Consider the following 19,563-nt stretch of genomic DNA (forward strand, 5'->3'; position numbering starts at 1 on the left):
TCGGGCCCGGGGTGGGCAGTGGTTTCTACCCGAGCCCCCTCTGCTGCACTGAGCGGCCGCTGGATGGCGAGGGTGCCCACCTGTACCCACATCCTACTTTCGTCACACCGGCTCTGGTCCCACAAGGACAGCGGGGGAGGGCAGGTTGCCCTCTGGGCTCTGATTCCGGCCACTTTGGCTGACAGAGCCAATCACAGGACAGGAGGGCCCTTGGGGGGAGGCCTGGGCCTCCCGGCAGGAGCTGCGCCGGGTGGGTGTCTTGTGCACTGGCCCCTGGGACGGGGGGTGGGAGGAGCCTGGCCCTGGCCTCCTCCGCCTGCCTCTCCCTCCTGTGGGCTCTTCTCATGTGAGAAGAAAGTGGCTGAGGACCGAGGTCAGCCTCCCATTTAAGACTTGGCTGTCCTTTGGAAACACACTCGCGGCCTGGGAGGTGGGTGGTGTGGGCTCCCAGGCTGCCCAGCCCTCGGCCGCCCTCCCCACGCAGAGGAGACTGTGGTCCCTTGTGCTTTCCCCCAGGAGGCCCGACTCCTGCTCCTGTGAGACAGGGGCTCAGAGGAGGCACCTGCTTCCCGCTGGGGCATCGACTGCTGTCTCCCCCCGACGGGCCTCTTCACTGCGAGGGGGTCTCTGCAGCCAGCCCCATCCCTTTTGCATCCTCAGAGCTCTGTCCTGGGAGGGATGCACGTGGAGGGTCGCAGGGAACACGACAGTCCTGGGATGCGGAGGTCCGCGGGCCCGGCGTCCAGAGCTGGGCTCAGCTGTCAGCAGGACACACGCTGCAGGAGCCCCTGGTCAGCCTCTGCCTGCCCTGGCCCAGCCGAACACGCCTGCAGAACGTGAGTCCCTCTGAGCGCTCAGGACCAGGTAAGGAGCCGCGTCTGCCAGGCCCCTGCCCCAGAGAACTGTCGGGCGCCCCATGCCAGGTGGGCGGAGCGTGGGCAGGGCTGGACTTGAACCCAGCTCCGCCGCCTGAGACTGCGTCAGTCTTAGCACAGGTGGAGCTGAGGGGGTGTGTGCCTGTGTGCCCGTGTCCGAGCGCGTGCCTGTGTGCGCCCATTCCCGCAACAGCGGGCAGCGAGCCAGCCAGGGCTGTCGGCAGCCGGGTGTGTGTCTTGACTGGCGCCCGTGTGAAGGGCAGCGTGTCTGTGGTATGGGGTTTACCCTTGTGTCAGAGCCGTGTTTGTCCATGTGTTTCTGTGCAGGTGGCGTGTGTACGGGGACGTCTGAGTGTCTCTCTGGGGCACGGGCACCGCCGTCTCTGTGTCTTCGTCTGCCTGGGGGTGTGGTGTCCACGTGAATGCCTGCTCTGCTCGGGGGCCTGTGGGCTGGGCGCGGAGGGTGCAGGCACCTGTGAGTGAATCTAAGTCTGGGGGACGGTGTGTGGCTCTTGCACTCGTGTCGGGTTTGGGGAGCACGTGTGTTGACTGGTACATCGTGGTGCAGGACGGGGACCTTGGGGTTTGTCCCCATGCGTCTGTGTGATGAGAACTCAGGCCCGCCTCCCACCCCATCAAAGAAGTGGCCCTTCTGCTCCATCTTTCAGACTGAGAAACAGGGGCTGGGTGAGTACAGATCTTTGTTCCAAGTCCCACAGCCGGTCAGCGGCAGATCAGGGCAGACATGGTTGTCAGGAGCCATAGTGGGAGAGTGGAGAGAGAGGGGCCTGGGGTAGTTTTGTCCAAGCCCTGGCCACACCGGGGGCTGACACCACACCACCGAGGTCTGACCAGGCTCCCTCTTCTGCCTGGAGTCACCACCGCCCCTGTGGCCACCAGGCACCTCAGGGTCTGTAGCAGGTGAGCTCAGCCAGGGTCCTGCCATGACCCCGCAGGACAGCTGAGAGACCAGAGGCGTGGGGAGGGCAGCTGTCCTGTCCAAGGCTCAGGTGGCCGGGGGAGGGCAGTGTTTGAACCCGAACTGCCCGTCCCAGAGCCCACACCCTGGAGCTCGGGGCCCTGCTACCTCCTAAAGTCTTTGCAGGATGAAAACGGGGGGTTCCTGCCGCCTGGAGCGCACACGAAACAAGGGCAGAGATACGAGGCCGGGGTTTCTGTTCTCCAGATACATCCTGCGCACGTGATCCAGCCTGTTCTAGCAGGGGGCCAGGGCTGGCGGCGGCTTCTCCCCTGTTACAAGAAATTGTCTTCACAGGCTTGAAAGGACCAGATCCTAAAGGCAGAAGTCAGCACCCCCTCCCGCTCCTCGCTGGGCAGCTGGGTCTCGACTGGGTGTTACTTCAACGTCAAGTGTGTGGACCCACTCAGGGCCCCGTTCTGAGTCCCGTACAGTTCAGACAAAAAGCTAAAACCCCAGCCACACTACAAATGAGTGGACTGACTTTTTTTTTGACCGCGCCACATGGCACGTGGGATCTTAGTTCCCCAACCAGGAATCGAACCCGCGACCCAGTGGAAGCACGGAGTCCTAACCACTGGACCACCAGGGAAGTCCCTGGACTGACTTTTAAATGGGTTTTGGAGACCTGGAAGCTCACTAGGATGTCTGAAGGGCCCGTTCTTGGGACGGAGGGACAGGCTGAAGTGGGGCAGTGGGTAGGGGACCAACAGGAGGGAAGAGACCCGGCTGCCCAGCGAGGAGTGGGAGGGGGAGCTGACTTCTGTCTTTAGGATCTGGTCCTTTCAAGCCTGTGAAGACAATTTCTTGTAACAGGGGAGAAGCTGCCGCCAGCCCTGGCCCCTCGCAGTCCCTTGACTATCACTTGGGGTGGGGGCTGAGATCCGCACGGGGAGGCCCCTCCCGCAGAACCTCCCTGCAGAGCCAGGGCCACAGGACGAGGCTCAGACAGAACTGGGCGGGAGCTGGCATGGGGCCGGGCAGCTGAGGGCTGGATCCTGAGGGCCGTGGAGGGGACTCAGCTTCTGGGGTCACAGTTTGCTCATCCAGGGCTGCGAGGGGACCCAGGGTGGGGGGACTTGGATTCCTGGGTCCTGCTGACTCCTCGGGAGCCTGCTGAGTGCCGCGGGTAACCCTGGGGTACACTTAGCAGGGCTGCCATCGCGTGTACAGGGTGGTGGGGACCTGCCACTTACCTGGGAAGACAGCAGGAGCCTGGCTCCAGGCCTGGCCCCTCCCACTCTGCCCCGGCTCACGTGCCCACTGCCCCCGACCTCGGTGACCTGGGCCATGGGCCCCCACCAGTCCCCATGAAGCCTGTTTGCGGGTTGCCAGGTCGGGCCTCTCAGGTGTCCTCCTGGTGCCCTGCTAGCCTTCCCCACGACACACAGCATTCGTCTACCATCTGCGACCAGGCTGGGCTGGCCGCCCCGCCCCAGAGCAGACAGGGCCCACGTCTGCCCAGCTCCCAGCCAGCACCCAGTGGGAAACTCGTGGTGCCATGGGCCAGGCCCTGGGCAGCACTGGGGGACGCAGACTAGGGTCAGGTCCTCTCCTCGTGGGAGGCTCGGCTGACACAACCTCGAGGGAGGCGCAGCGCCTAACCCGCCACCTCTGCCCCCAGGTCACGTCTGCAGGGGCCAACCACTCGGAGGTGACTGAGTTCATCCCGGTGGGTCTCCCGGGCTCCCTGGGCCTGCACGTGTGCCTGCTGGTGGTGCCCCTGCTGGCCTACCTGCTGCCCGTCACCGAGAGCCTGCTCGCCGTCGCCGTGATCCACGCCAGCCCCGCACTGCACAAGCCCGTGTACGGCTTCCTCAGCAACTATCCTTCCTGGAGGTGTGGTACATCTCCGTCACGGTGCCCAAGATGCCGCTCAGCCTGGCGGCGCCCGAGTTCCGCCGCATCTCCTTCGCGGGCTGCATGGTGCAGCTGTACTTCTTCCTGGCACTGGCCTGCTCAGGGTGCGCGCTCCTAGGCGTCATGGCCTACGACCGCCACGTGGCCATCTGCAGCCCGTGGCGCTACCCAGCCATCGTGAGCCCCGGCCTCTGCAGCCTCCTGGCCGCTGGCCCCTGGCTCTCGGGCTTCACCACCTCCGTGGGGAAGGTCTTCTTCATCTCGCGCCTGGGCTACTGCGGCCCCAACGTCGTGAACCACTTCTTCTGTGACGTGTCCCCCCTGCTGAGCCTGGCGTGCTCCCACATGTCCCTGGCGGAGCTCGTGGACTTCCTCCTGGCACTGCTCATCCCGCTGGGGCTGCTGCCGCTCACCGTCTCCTCCTACACCGCCATCATCAGCGCACCCCATCCGCCGCCAGCTGGCACGAGGCCTTCTCCACCTGTGCCTCGCACCTGGCCGTGGTGGTCGTCTTCTACTCGGCCTCCCTCTTCATCTACACCTGGCCTCGCGCCATCTACTCCTTCAACCTCCACAAGCTGGTGCCCGTGGTCTACAGTGCTCACGCCTCTGCTCAACCCCATCATCTGCTGCCTGCGGAACCAGGAGGTCAAGGAGGCCTTGCACACGGTGGTGCAGAGGGCGGCCCAGACCCCACCAACACGGTGACCCTGCAAACCCACAGCCTGCCTGGGGAGGGGCTGCACCCTGGGAATGAGGGTGACTCAGACAAGACCCAGCTCCCTGGGGCCCAGGACAACCACAAGTCGAGAGTCCTCAGAGCATGAAAGTGCAGACTTTGAACTTGGAGTCACAGGATTCTAAACAACCAGCACCACCATGTGTCTGGAAGAAGTAAAAACCAACAAAAATCCCTCCTGGAGGAAGATAACATCAGAGTAATGCCAATCATTCCTTCAAATATTGCTTCAAATATCATCTTCAGCACAAAATCAAAGATAAGAAGGCACGTAAAGAAATGAAAGATGGTGAGCAACAGCCAGCATCGGACTTAGGAAAAACTCGAAAAAACAAAACCCAAGGAGGTGAAACAAGTAGAAGTGGGAGGACACAGTAGACTGAACAGCCGTCAACTTGACCTAATTGACACTTAGAGGACACTCCACAAGACACAGAAGAATACATGCTTTTCAAGTGCACATGGAACACTTACCGAGATAGACCCTTATTCTAGGCCGTAAAACAAGTCTCAAATTTAAAAGAATTGAAAGTAATACAATGTATGTTTCTGATCATAATAGAATTAAAATAGAAACCAATAAAAGAATAAGATATCTGGGAAATCTCCAAATACTTGGAAACAGTACACTTCTAAATAATCTGTTAGTTAAATAAGAAATCAAGAGAAATAAGAAAATGTTTTTAATGAATATAAAAACACAACATATCAAAAATTGTGGGATTCTCCTAAAGCAGTACCTAGAGGGAAATTCAAAGCATCAAACACCTATGCTAGAAAAGAAGAAAGACCTTAAATCAATGATATCAGCTTCCATATTAAGAAACTAGAAATATAATAATAAACTAAGCACAAAAATAAGCAGAATAAAGGAAATAATAAAGATCAGAGCAGAAATCAGTGAAATAGAACACAGAAAAAAAAGAGAGAAAATCAATGAAACCAAAAGCTGGTTCTTTGAGAGTATCAATAAAATTGATGATACAGGGATTTGCCACTTGTACAGACATTCAGGATCGACAGGCACAGACCTTAAAGGAGATTCCTGAGATTCCTGAGGGGGCTCTCTTCTGCCCCGCCAGCTCTGGCTGCTGTGCTTCTCCCCTGGTCCTGATCAAGAGCACCTGTGTGGACCTGGAGAGGTGCTGTTGGTCTCAGGTTACTCTCAGCGAAGACCTGCTAAAGCAGACACATGAACACCTTTCAGGTAACTGCTGATTCTAAAAATATTTTCAATCTTACAGCCCACCATTCTTTCCTTCACCACCTATGTTTGTTTTCTATGCTGAGCAACAAATCACCACAAACTTAGTGGCTCAAAACAACACACATTTGTTATCTCATGGTCTCTGTGGGCCACTGGCCTAGGCACAGCTGAGCTGGGTCCTGCTCAGGGCCCCCAAGCTGCAGTCAGGCGGGCTGAGTTCTCATCTGAGGCTTGACCAGGGCCGGACACTCAGGCAGAATTTGTCTCCCTGCAGCTGTGGGACTGAGGTCCCATTTTCTTTCTGGCTGCTCTCGGTTCCGAGAGGCCACCACAGTCCCCTGCCCTGGGGCCTTCCCACAGGCCTTCTCACAATGGCGGCTTGCTTCTTCAGGACCAGCAGGGTCAAGCTCGGACAGCGTCTTACATGACGTACTGTGGTTACAGGAGGGACAGCCCCTCACCTTTGCATGTTTACTGGTTCCCATCCACTCTCAGGTGCTTTCTGTTGTCCTCAAAATATTAGTAAAAATGGCCTGGAGATGAGCTGGGTTCACTCAACACCCTAAAGCTCCTTTGCCCAGACAGCTGTTGGCCAAATTTATACCTAAGCCCTTCCTTCCACTGCTTAACCTCATAAAATTCCCTTTTCAAAAAATATTTATGGGACTTCCCTGGTGGCACAGTGGTTAAGAATCCACCTGCCAATGCAGGGGACACAGGTTTGAGCCCTGGTCCAGGAAGATCCCACATGCCATGGAGCAACAAAGCCCATGCGCCACAACTACTGAGCCTGCGCTCTAGGGCCCGCATGCCACAACTACTGAGCCCATGCACCTAGAGCCAGTGCTCTACAACAAGAGAAGCCAATGCAATGAGAAGCCTGTGCACTGCAATGAAGAGTAGCCCCCACTCACTGCAACTAGAGAAAGCCCACATGCAGCAATGAAGACCCAATGCAGCCAAAAATTAATTAATTAATTTTTTTAAAATCTTTATTCAAATTACAGAGGAGGGGAATGTAAGGTGAATTTTAACAAAAGTAAACCTTGTTTATTGATAATGATGAAGCTGATGTTACCAGGAAGAAATTTCATACCATATAAGTGCAGGGTGTAATGTTTTTCCTTAAAATGTCGACTTTAAAGAACGTTCCTTGCAATACAGGCAACTAAGTCCAGACTTTATTTCTGACCATGGAGTAATTCCTGAGAAGTACTTGGAGTATATGACTCAAATAGACAGGGACTGTGTCTCCTACTGCTGTATTTACACCTAGTACGGTGCACCTAGGACAGAGCCAGGCTTCATTAAACACTTGTCAACTAGCTGGACAATAAAGACCATGCTCTGGGGGGAGGGGAAGGTCCCTACCCACTCCCAGGAATTGTGCAGCATGGGAACACAAGGCCACACCCGGCCCCATCACCACACCACTGTCTCATTCTTCAAAATTTAGGTGCAAACACACTATTGTTAGCTATAAGCACAATGTGTTCAGCAGAGCTCCAGAACTTACCTTGCATGACAGAAACTTTATACCCATTGAAACACAACTCCCCTTTCCCCTCCCCCCAGAGCCTGGCAACCTCCATCCTGCTCTGTTTCTATGAGTTTGACTCCTGTTGATGCCTCATATACGTGGAGTCATGCAGTATTTGTCCTTCTGTGCCTGGCTTATTTCACGGAGCATAATGTCTTCCAGGTTCATCCATATTGTCACATATAGCAGGATTTCCTTCTTTTTTAAGGCTGAATAATATTCCATTGTATGCACAGCAAAGAAAACTATCAACTAAATGAAAAGACAACCCAGTGAATGGGAGAAAAATATTTGCAAATGATATTAACCACTTTGGAAAACAGTATGGAGTTTCCTCAAAAAAATTAAAATTAGAACTACCATATGATTCAGAAATTCCACTCCTAAGTACATAGCCAAAGAAAGTGAAAACACCAATTCTAAAAAATACACACACCCCAATGTTCATAGCAGCATTATTTACAATAGCCTAGACATGGAAGCAACCTAAATGTCCATCAACAGATGAATGGATAAAGAAAATGTGGTACATATATACAATGGAATATTACTCAACCATAAAAAAGAATGAAATAATGCCATTTGCAGCAACAGGGATGGACCTAGAGATTATCATACTAAGTGAAGTAAGTTAGGCAGAGAAAGACAAATATCATATGTTATCACTTATATGTAGAATCTAAAAAAATGATACAAACGAACTTATTTACAAAACAGAAATAGACTCACAGACATAGAGAATAAACTTATAGTTACCAAAGGGGAAGCGGGGCAGAGGGATAAATTAAGAGTTTGGGATTAACAGATACACACTACTATATATAAAATAGATAAACAACAAGGACCTACTGTATAGCACAGGGAACTATATTCAATATCTTGTAATAACCTATAATGGGAAAGAATCTGAAAAGGAATATATATATATAAAGGAGCTGTTACAGTGGAGGATTACTGGACTGAATGTCAATATTATGACATAGTATGAGTGTGTTTCATGTTTGGTAATTGCAATCATTGTTGCTTTTGTTGTGGTCATCCATGTACAATGCTTGGTGTCAGTCTATTTATCTCTTGTAAAGATAAAATACAGTGTGTATGTGTGAGTGGAAAAAAAAAGAAAATGCAGAAAAGGATACAGAGAATCTGCTCTAAACTCCATTAGTTTATGACTCACATAATATGAAATTGAGTAAGCAAAGGAAAATGATGGAGACAATAAAAAGATCGGTGATGGCCAAGGTTGAAAGAGAGGGATGAATAGGTGGCACACAGAGGATTTTTAGAGCAGTGACAATATTCTGTGTGATACTATAATCATGGATACGTGTCATTATATATCTGTCTAAACCGTAGAATGTACACCAGCAACAGTGAACTGTTAACTATGGTCTGTGGGTGATTATGAAGTATCAATGTAGGTTCATTAATTATAACAAATGTACCACCTTGGTGGGTGATGTTGATAATGGGAGAGGGTAGGTACATACGGGGGCAGGAGGCAAATGAGAAATCTCTATAGCTTCCCTTCATTTTAATGTGAACCTAAAACTCCTTTAAATATGTCTTTTTTAATACATAGAACATATATGCAGCATTGTTCAAATCTCTGAAGTGACAAAAAGTGGAAAAAAATAGTATTCAAGAGGAACATAGAAAAAAATCATGTAAACACACACAATAAATTTGAAGTCATCTGTATTTTCTGCACACACACACACACAAAAAAAGTGCCAGAGCAGGATTTGCACTCCTGCATCAAGGAAAAGGTTACCCAAATAAGCTACTCCTGTCTCCTCCAGATCCCTACATCATTTCATTAAGGATGGCCAGACTGGAGAGACGATGAGGACTGGAGGCCGAACAAGACCTGCATTCAAGTCCCAGCTCTGCTCTTAATTCCTTAGTTACTTCTCCAGGGGGAGGGGTGATTAGGTGTGCCCAGTCCCGAACCCTAAAGGAGTCAGTCAGTCCCCTTCCCTGGCTGTCACCACACCCAGAGTTACTTTATTCCCAACCCTCCACCCTTCCACCTCCACAACACCCCCCATCCTACAAATTCACTAATGCAACTGAAGCTCACAGGCGCCACCTCGAGGCTTCAGAATAGCACAGTCACCTCCAGAATCTGATCACCGAAGAACCTGCAGCTACACTGCCCCTGCATGTGACACCAGCAACTTTGTGAGATGTAAAGTCAGCAGACATGCAGTAGGTTATTAAGAGTTCCTTCAAAGTGTTGCTAAGCTCACTGCCAAAGAGTAAGCATTCAAGTTCCAACTTCAGACACAAACTATGTCCAGAACCATCTCCTTCCCCAAGATAACTGAGGCACTGGCATGGGGCTGGGGTTCACCTTCCTAGGAAGTGCCCCTTGGGGAGATCCCGCGTGGCCTTTCTTACACTGCTCACCACTTGGAACGATTCTAATCATCAGAGATCTTTTAATAGCAGTTAACATGAAAAGGAAAAGCATCAATCCTTGATTCCAGAAGGTTCCATATACCCCCTATACAAATGTGACTACCACCATCCCTGCAAATTTTGAATACCTCATTCCAAGGGATGTGGAATAGAACCTAAGTCTCATTAGCTTCAAGGCCCTTGCTTTTTCCATGGAACCTCCTGGCATAAGACCACTGAGGATTTTAAATAACCACTTCAGAAAGAGGCCCCTGATAGAGACATACCCACATGGACCTAGCACTATCAAATGACACATTCAAACTACGGCCATGACCTGCACCTCAAACAGCATGAGGACATGTAAATGTACGGAAGGTTTTCAATTCTTTTAATACATAAAATGGCAAAGGAAATTATTTTTCAGAATATACACATTAAATAGAACATTTTCAAGCAAAAAAAAAAGAGTTTGGGATTAACAGATACACACTACTATATATAAAATAGATAAACAACAAGGACCTACTGTATAGCACAGGGAACTATATTCAATATCTTGTAATAACCTATAATGGGAAAGAATCTGAAAAGGAATATATATATGTATGTATATGTATGTATAACTGAATCACTTTGTTGTACACCTGAAACATAAATCAACTATACTTCACCTGAAAGAAAGCACAACGTGGTCCCCGCATTGTGGTGCCCCCTCCACCACAGGGGCTTTGCGTCCCGCCCGCGGCCTCACAGCGGCCAGGCTGAGTCCTTTCATTCGCGCGTGAGGAGGCGGACAGAGGCTCAGGCTCTGGGTCTGCGGTGCGCTCGCCATGTGTCCATGAGCCTCTTCGGCCAAGTGGGTTCTACCCCTGCTTTGCGCTGCCAAGAGAGCACAAGTCCCCATGGCGCTACGGGGTGGGCGTGGTGGTCACACCCACTGTGCGGATGGGGACTGAGCACAGGATCTCAGAGCCACCGGGAGAAGGAGCCAGACGCCACCCCAGCTTTTGGCAAAGGCGGTGTTGCCTCAAGTGGTCCCGCTGAGCAGTGCCTGCCCAGTGGCATAAGGCACAAGCAGCTGACAGCAGCACTGCAGCCCCACCCCACATATCTTCTGCTTTGAGAGGATCTTGTTAGCCAACCACATGCATTTCAAATGGAAAGGCTGGGGGAGCGTGTTGGAGACACGCCTTGTCCACCATCTCCAAGGTGACACTGAGCCCCCGGGCAACGTTGAGCATCGGCAGGACCATCCGAGGGCCATCCGAGGGCCACTGGGAATAAACGGGTGGCCACAGAAGCTGTATTCTGCTCTCCTGCATCCCAGATCAAGGGAGATTTGACTTATATCTCAATGGCAAACAAGCAAGAAGAAATGCCCACTTCCTTAGTCATCAGGAAGACGCAAGTTGAAGCCACAATGTGACAGATACCCTCTGGGATGGCCAAAATGAAGACAGACAGCACTAAGTGCTGGAGAGCCCGACAGACACGCCTACACTCCTGAAGGGACTGGGCAGGGCGGCACTCACTGGGGAAGACTGTTATCTGTAAAGACGGACACACAGCAACCTGGGGCCCAGAAATGCCACTCCTGGATACATACCCAACAGAACTTCCCAAAGACAGTATGAGAATTATTGGAGCAGCATAATTTATAATAACCAAAATACGGAGACAACCCTCAATGGTTGAGTGGATGAGCCGTGGTCTATTCATGCAGTGGAGGATGACCAGCAGTGAGGGTTAGTGAACACGACCACACGCAGCACCACGGCAGAACCTCACACACGTGACGTCGAGGGAAAATGCCACGCACAAAAGAGCACATTCTGCGTGATTCCATTTATACAAAAATAAAAAACAGGTAAAGTGAATCTGCTAAGTAGTCAAGATCGTGGCCGCCCTCGGGGACCCCCAGGGGGAGGAGGCGTTGGGATCCGGGGCTCCAGCCACGTCGGGTTCTTGGTCAGGTGCATGCAGTTTATGAAACTTCATCAAATTATACACCTAAGATTTGGCCACTTTTCTATGTGTATTTTACACTTTGATAAGAAGTTTACACACCCGATGTCATGTACAACATGATGACTATAGTTAATAACACTGCGTTGTATATTTGGAAGTTGCTAAGAGAGTAGGTCTTAAAAGTTCTCATCACGAGAAAAACAAATTCTTCAACTCTGTGTGGTGATGGATGTTAACCAGACTTACCGTGGTGACCACTTCACTGCATAGAAAAGTGTCAGATCATTATGTGGCACACGTCAAACTAATACCATGTGTTCATTATATCTCAATATCAACTAACTAATTAAAATGCGAAAGACTCCCAAAGTTTTGTGTTGTGACATATTGGCCTGTAAAAAATAGCCTACTAGAAATTTGTTGAAGTTTACACGCCAAAAGAAAAAAAGCATTTAAGCCCTTTGAAATATAGATAGTGAGAGAAAGCAGGAAAGTCAATACACTACAAATGACTTGGATGTGTTCGGGTTACAGCTGGAAGAAATGTGATTTGCACACACTAGTGTCACCGTGTCTTCATCCCGGGTGCGCCCTGGGGCAGCCCGCAGACCCGCCAGAACTCGGAGAGGCAGCAAGACTCTGCCAGAAAATTCCACAGGAACCAGGAGAGCAGGTGGCTGCCGAGGCCGGGACACTCCCCACACCTCGGCCCCGTGGCCTGGGAGCCCAGGAGGACGAGGAGGCCTGGTCCAGGTTTCTGTTCAAACTTCCCCTCCCGCAGACACCCCCACTCTCAGGAGGCGCATCGCCGGATACGCAATTGCTTGTTTGAAATTAATTGCCTCCTCCGAACTGGACCCTGGAGGGATGTGATATCGTTATTAATTGGGACGGCCCTCACCATCCTCAGGGTGACACGCCAGAGCGTCGCCGGGGCCTAACGAGCCCGAACCTGCTGACCCCGGGCTCTCAGCCCCCAGCAGCCCCACCTGCCTCCTTTTTAATTATGCCCCAGGGAAGGCAGCACCTCTACGCCCAGCTCTAAAGACTTCTCCCGTCAATATGGGCTGGAATTTTCATCAACTGTGAGTTGATTGGGTACCAAGGGGATTACAAAGGATTCCCCAGTTGCCTGGAGAACACAAACTTTTCTCAGAAACAGAATTCAGAATAAAGACATTCCCTCAGGTGGAGCAGGTCAGGGAAGAGGCAACGGATGAGCAGACATTCCGAGCACAGCGGCACAAGCTGCTGAGCGGGGCTGGGTACAGCCTGCCCTCGGCGCTCAGCCCTTGACTGGGACGCCGCTGCCACCCTGCTGCCCAGAGATGTCTGTGGGGACGCTCTGGACGTACATCTACAGACGCTGCGGAAGCAAGGCATGAAAATCCACCATGGGCAGAGACCCAGCCGTGGTCAGGGCCCTGCTGTCAGCAAGGGGCTGGTGCCTCCTGGCCCAGCAGGTGTCCCCTCAGCAGGTGTCCCCTCAGCAGGTGCCCCCTCAGCAGGTGTCCCCTCAGCAGGTGTCCCCTCAGCAGGTGTCTCCTGGCCCAGCAGGTGTGTCCCAGCTCAGCAGGTGTCCCCTCAGCAGGTGTCCCCTCAGCAGGTGTCCCCTCAGCACGTGTCCCCTCAGCAGGTGTCTCCACAGCAGGTGTCCCCTCAGCAGGTGTCCCCTCAGCAGGTGTCTCCTGGCCCAGCAGGTGTGTCCCGGCTCAGCAGGTGTGTCCTCAGCAGGTGTGTCTTGGCCAGTAACCAGCTGGGGAGAAAGCTGTAGCTGAGTTCCTGCCTGTGGGCTTGAAGCCGCTTACTCCAAATCCCTCTGAGGGTGAGCACAGGAGTTCCATGTCTGTAGATGTTTCCCCCCTGCCCCCAGCCCCAGAGGAATTACTGCAATAGTCCAAAAGTCTCAAACATCTCACCCTCAACCCAGGGTGCAGTGAGTCTGGGACGCATCATGGAGTCCTCATCCAAGGGCCGCTCTCACCTGATGCAAGGTCACTCCTCTCGTTCCCAAAGTGCCAAGGCTGCCCTCATTCCTGGGCATTTCCATCAGACGTGATGCTGTCCTCGTAGGTTTCCCCACTGCCCCTCCAGCTTCACCACTTCCTGGCGCCTTGATGGTATCAGTGTGCTCTCCCCACTCACCTTCTCACAAGCCCCAGCCCCACCACCTCACCAAAGCCACTCTGTCTCTGTCGTGTGACGTGTGACCGCTGCCCCCCCCGCCTGGCCAGGCTGAGGACGGGCAGCGCCGGCCACAGCACCTCCTCCTCCTGGCCCTGCTCATCCCCTCCCTGGGGGCTGCTGCCCCCGGCCTCCTGGGCTGGTGTCGCCTCGTGATCCCAGCCTCTTAGAATCAGGTCCCAGGCCTGTCATCCAAGGTCTCTTTTCTCTCCACACCCCTCCTTCGGGGTGTCAGTCAGTCCCATGGTTTTCACTGTGACATCCTCAAGTGCCCCTAAAGTCCAGAGCCGTGTCCAGCTGATCCCTCTCCACCTCCACTCAGATGTCTCCTGACCTCTTGCACTTAATGTGTCCAACATGGAATTCCTGAAATACCCCCAAACCTTCTCTATCCTCAGCTGTTTCCTTCTCTATAAATGGAGCCCATCCTTCTAGTTGCTCAAAATCCACATCACCCTTGGCTCTTCTTTCTCTTTCACATCCCACAGTCAGCCTAGCAGCAGTCTTGTTGGATCTACTTTCAGAAAATATCCAGAACCTGGCGGCTTCTCCCTCCACTGCCGCCATCCTGCCCTGTCCACCATTACTGCTCAATTGGATTACTGCAACAGCCTCCACCATTCAAGTGTCTTCTCAGTGCAGCTGCCGGAGGGAGATAGATAGATAGATCACATCACCCCTCCACTCACAGCCTCCACAGTCTCCCATTCCACTCAGAGCACAGCTAAGGCCTCACCACAACCTACAGGGTCTCACATAACCTGGGTCCCCTCTGACCCCATCTCCTCCCACTGGCCCCCTCAGTCCCAGACACAGGCTTCAGACACAGGCTTCACAGTTGTTCCCCAAACACCCTGGAAATACTCCTACCCTGTGTGGAGGTGCAAAGGGGAGAGAGGAAGGAGTCAAAAAGAAATGGAAAGAAGAAGAGGAGGGAATGGTTGGCTGGGTGGATGGATGGACAGATGGATGGTGGATGGATGGATGGATGGACAGATGGATGGATGGATGGATGGACAGATGGATGGATGGATAATGGGATGGATGGTGGATGGGTAGATGGATGGATGGATGATTGGGCTGGTGGGTGGGTGGATGTCAGTACTGATGGATGGGACACGGATAAGTGCCACTGACCTCTGCCCTCAAGGAGCTCACAGTCTGGGGGAATCGACAGTGACAGATAAATAGTATGGCATCTTCTTGCCAGGAAGACACACTGTGTGTTGCTGCCCACCCAATAGGTGCTTGGGATAGAGTCAGGAGTCACCCAAAATTGCTTAGGGGATGGGGGATCTTAACCACAGGCTCAGAGATGGCCATCTGGACCAGATGGTCCAAACTGAAACCAAGTCCAGACACAGCCAAGTACACAAGCCAAAGGGTCCAGTTCAAGACCTAAGTCACCAACTTGCACTTGGGGGGAGAGTGTGCCTCAAAAGCCAGTGGAGTCCTACAGCCACAGGCTATCCACTGGAGAGGCAGAAGACAGGTCATGACCATGAGTGATCCTGAGGGTCTGTGGGGGCCTCCGGTGCCCCAGGAATGGACATGGGGCTCCTGGGAGCACAGGGTGTGGAGGCAACCCAAGAGCTGAGGTTTAAATAAGAATGTGGAGTCAGTAGAAGAGGGAAGGGTGTTCCCGAGAGTAGGAACAGCATGCTGAGGGCACAGAGAAATGAGGAAACACAGGCCACGAGGGGCCATGACTGGGGGCAGCTGCATCATGGTACAAGTGCATGCTGGTGTGGCCAAGGTGATGAGAGATACTCAGGGCCACCCACCAGCCCCCAGACAGCAACTAGAGAGTGTCCCCACCATCAGATCTCCTCCCCATCTCTGCAGCCACCATCTCATCACATCCCTATCTCTTCCTACCTCATTCTACAAGGCCAGCATCACCCTAATACCAAAACCAGGCAAAGACATTACAAGAAAGGAAAACTACAGGTCAATCTCTCTTGTGAACATAGATGCAAAAATCATAAACAAAATATTAGCAAAGCAAATCCAACAATGTGTTTTAAAAAACTGTACACCACAGCCAAATGGGATTTATTCCAGATATGCAAGGCAGAACATCTGAAAACCAACTAATGTAATCTATCTATAAAGCCTAAAGAAGAAAAATCATATTATATCAATAGATGTAAAAAAAAAAAAAGAAAGCATTTGACAAAATCCAACACCCATTCATGATTTACAAAACTCTCTCAGCAAACTAGGAATGGAGGGGAACCTCCTCAACTTGATAAATAACATCTACAAAAAAACCTACAGTTAATGTCATACTAATTGTGAAAAACTAAATGCCTTCCATCCTGAGACTGGAAAAAAGACAAAAATGTCCCATCTTACCACTTATATTCAACATCATACAGGAAGTCCTAGCTAATGTAGTAAGACAAGAAAAGGAAATAAAAGTATATTGATAGGGAAGGAAGAAATAAAACGCTTTTTCTCAAATGAAATGATTGTCTATGTAGAAAAAAAATTTTTTAAGACATAAAAACTTCTGTAACTAATAATTACAGCAAGGTTGCAGGATACAAGGTTAATATACAAGATCAATTGCTTTTATATATGCCTATGTAACAGCAATAAACAATTAGAATTTGAAACAAAAAACAATACCATTTACATAAGCACAAAAAATGAAATACTTAGGTATAAATATAACATTATATGTACAAGAACTACATGAGGGAAAACCAGAAAACTCTGATGAGTGAAGTCAAAGAAAATATCTAAATAAATGGAGAGATAGTCTATGCTCATGGATAGGAAGACTCAAACTGTTAAGATGTCAAGTCTCTCAGTTTCATTTATAAATTCAGTGTAGTTCTAATCAAAACCTCAGCGAGTTAATTTGTAGATATCAACAAACTGATTCTAAGGTTTAGCATCATAATAGTAAAGACAACAAAGTTGGAGGACCGACACTAGCCAACTTCAATTAACTGTAAGGCTTCAGTAATCAAGACAGTGTGGTATTATTGGTAAAGAAGAGACAAATAGATCAATGGGACAGAATAGAGAGCCCAGAAATAGATCCACATAAATGTAGTCAACTGCTCTTTGATACAGGGGCAAAGGAAATACAGTGGAGCAAAGATAATCTCTTCAACAAATGGTCCTGGAACAACTGGACATCCACATGCAAAAAATAAAAAATAATAAAAAAAGAATCTAGATAGTGGCCTTACACCTTTCACCAAAAAATTAATTCAGAATAGATCTCAGAACTAAATGTAAAATGCAAAACTATAAAACTTCCAGATGGTAACAAGAGAAAATCAAGGTGACCTTGGGTTTGGTGGTACCTTTCTAAGATACAACACCAAAAGCACAATCCATGAAATAAAAAGGTGATATGTCAGACTTTACTAAAACTAAAAAGTTCTGCTCTGCAAAAGACACAGCTAAGAAAATGAAAAGACAAGCTACAAATTAGAAAATGTTTGCAAAACATATATCTGACAAAGGACTTGTATCCAAAATACACAAAGAACACTTAAACTTCAACAGTAAGAAAACAACTCAATTTTAAAATGGGCAAGAGATCTGAACAGACACCAAAGATGTTATATAGGTGGCAAGTCAGCATATGAAAAGATGCTTATTAAGGACTGCAAATTAAATCAACCACGAGGTACCACTACACACCAAGTAGAATGCCTAAAATCCAAAACATTGCCAATGCCAAATGCTGGTGAGGATGTGGTGCAACAGGAACCCTCATTCACTGCTGGTGGGAAAGCAAAATGGTACAGGCACAAAAGACATGGACAAAACGTAAATGCGTATTGCTTAGAGAAAGAAGCCAAACTGAAAAGGCTATACACTGTATGATTCCAACTATATGACGTTTTGGAAAAGATAAAACTATAGACTACAAATAATAAATGCTGGAGACGATGTGGAGAAAAGGGAACCCTCCTACACTGTTGGTGGGAATGCAAATTGGTGCAGCCACTATGGAGAACAGTACGGAGGCTCCTTAAAAAAGTAAAAATAGAGCTACCATATGATCCAGCAATCCCACTCCTGGGCAAATATCCAAAAAAGACGAAAATTCTAATTCGAAAAGATACATGCACCGTGATGTTCATAGCAGCACTATTTACAATAGCCAAGCCATGGAAGCAATCTAAATGTCCATCAACAGATGATTGGATAAAGAAGATGTGCTATCTATATCTATATCTATATATAGATATATACACATATATATGTATATATATATATAATGGAATATTACTCAGCCATAAAAAAAGAATGAAACAATGCCATTTGCAGCAACATGGATAGACCTAGAGATTATCATTCTAAGTAAAGTAAGTCAGAAAGAGAAAGACAAATATCATATGATGTCACTTATATGTAGAGTCTAAAAAAAAAAAAAAAACTACAAATAAACTTATTTACAAAACAGACTCACAGACATAGGAAATAAACTTATGGTTACCAAGGGGGAAAGAGGCCTCTTGTCACCTGGAGTCCTTATTCTAGACTCCTTGTGGAAGGGTGTCCTTATTCTAGACTCAAGAAGCCTGGGAAAGGACAGTGTCAAGTTTTCACAAATGAAACTACGTATGGCTCGATTTTTAGCATTTTCATCCAACAGAACAGATTGAGTCCTAGTGAAGCATTCCTGCCTCTGTGCGCGGTAAAGCCCCCGCACTCGACGCAGGATGCCCACCTCCGAGGCAGCCGCAGGGAGCCCTGGCCCGGCCGCTGGGAAGCCAGGCGCCCGAAACGTGGGATCGCAAGCAGCTGTGTCACCAGCGTCCCCTCCCGGCCGGCAGCTGGAGGTCGCTGGGTGGGCGCCGGGGCTGGGGGAGGAGGCTCGAGGGGAGCCGCGCTCAGTCCCTCGGCGCCGCCCCCTGTCTCGGAACCCGAAGGGGGGCCTCGACCCCACGGGCACGAGGCCAGAGCCCAGAACCCGCGGCCGCGGCGAGGCAGACGGGACCGGCCGGTCAAGGGCTCCTGGTCCAGCTGCTGGACGGTGCCCGGGAGCCACGGCCCCCGAGGCGGTGTTCCGCCCGCCCCTGCCGCTGCCCCCGCCCCCTGCACACCTCGCACACGCACCGCCCACTCGTGGGCACAGCACACGCACTCACTGGCTGGGCCGGCCCTCTGCCTCTGGAGCGCTCACCCCATTCCTGACGGACTTGGGGTCCCTTGGTGTGACCATTTCACGGTGTGACGGCCCTGCTCACACCGGAGTCTGGGCACAGATCAGGAAGGAGCTCAGGATTCCCGCCCAAGTCCCGTTTTGCTTTTCCGGGGCACCTTTAAAATAACCGCTCGGAGTTGAGCTGCAAGGGAGGGGCCTCCGCCCCAACCGCCTTCTAACAGGTGCCGGCTGCCTGCTCTGTCTCCTGCTCCCTGGTGACCTGGACGGAGGACGGCCCTCTCCCCGCTCACTGCCCCTCATTCTGCGGTCTGTAAGCAATAAACCCTGTGCCTCTACTTCCTTTGTGTGAGGTATTGAAGCTGCGCCTTCATCAAAAAGGCACAGGGTTTTCCCTTCCCCAAGGTGGGAGCTCGGATGCTGGGGGAGCCACCGGCCAACCCCGTGTGCTTGTGCGTCCTCAGCCAGCAGGTCATAATCTGCACACTCTTAACACACCAGCCACGGCCTCGACACACTCGGCTGTGCCCCCGTCCCCAGCCCCACAGTGTAGCCAGGGCAGCTGTCCTTAATCAGAGCCCAACAAAATGGCCCGTGTTCCAGCCACGTCCACAGACATCTGCTCGGACCGAGAGCCATGCAGTGGGCATGTAGACAAAAGCAAACCT

At 50.7% G+C, this 19,563-nt stretch overlaps 1 protein-coding gene across 1 annotated transcript; it reads left to right on the forward strand.

The window, feature by feature from the left end:
* Positions 1-678: 678 nt before the first annotated feature.
* LOC118882856 (olfactory receptor 226-like) lies at positions 679-4,422 on the forward strand. Its single transcript, XM_036829215.1, is given in 6 exon segments — positions 679-725; positions 818-923; positions 3,479-3,677; positions 3,680-4,150; positions 4,153-4,309; positions 4,311-4,422. Coding segments are annotated over 6 exon segments (1,092 nt in total).
* The last annotated feature ends 15,141 nt before the right edge of the window (positions 4,423-19,563 follow it).

The sequence above is a fragment of the Balaenoptera musculus genome, chromosome 16 (assembly GCF_009873245.2).
Source record: "Balaenoptera musculus isolate JJ_BM4_2016_0621 chromosome 16, mBalMus1.pri.v3, whole genome shotgun sequence".
Taxonomy (NCBI): Eukaryota; Metazoa; Chordata; class Mammalia; order Artiodactyla; family Balaenopteridae; genus Balaenoptera; species Balaenoptera musculus.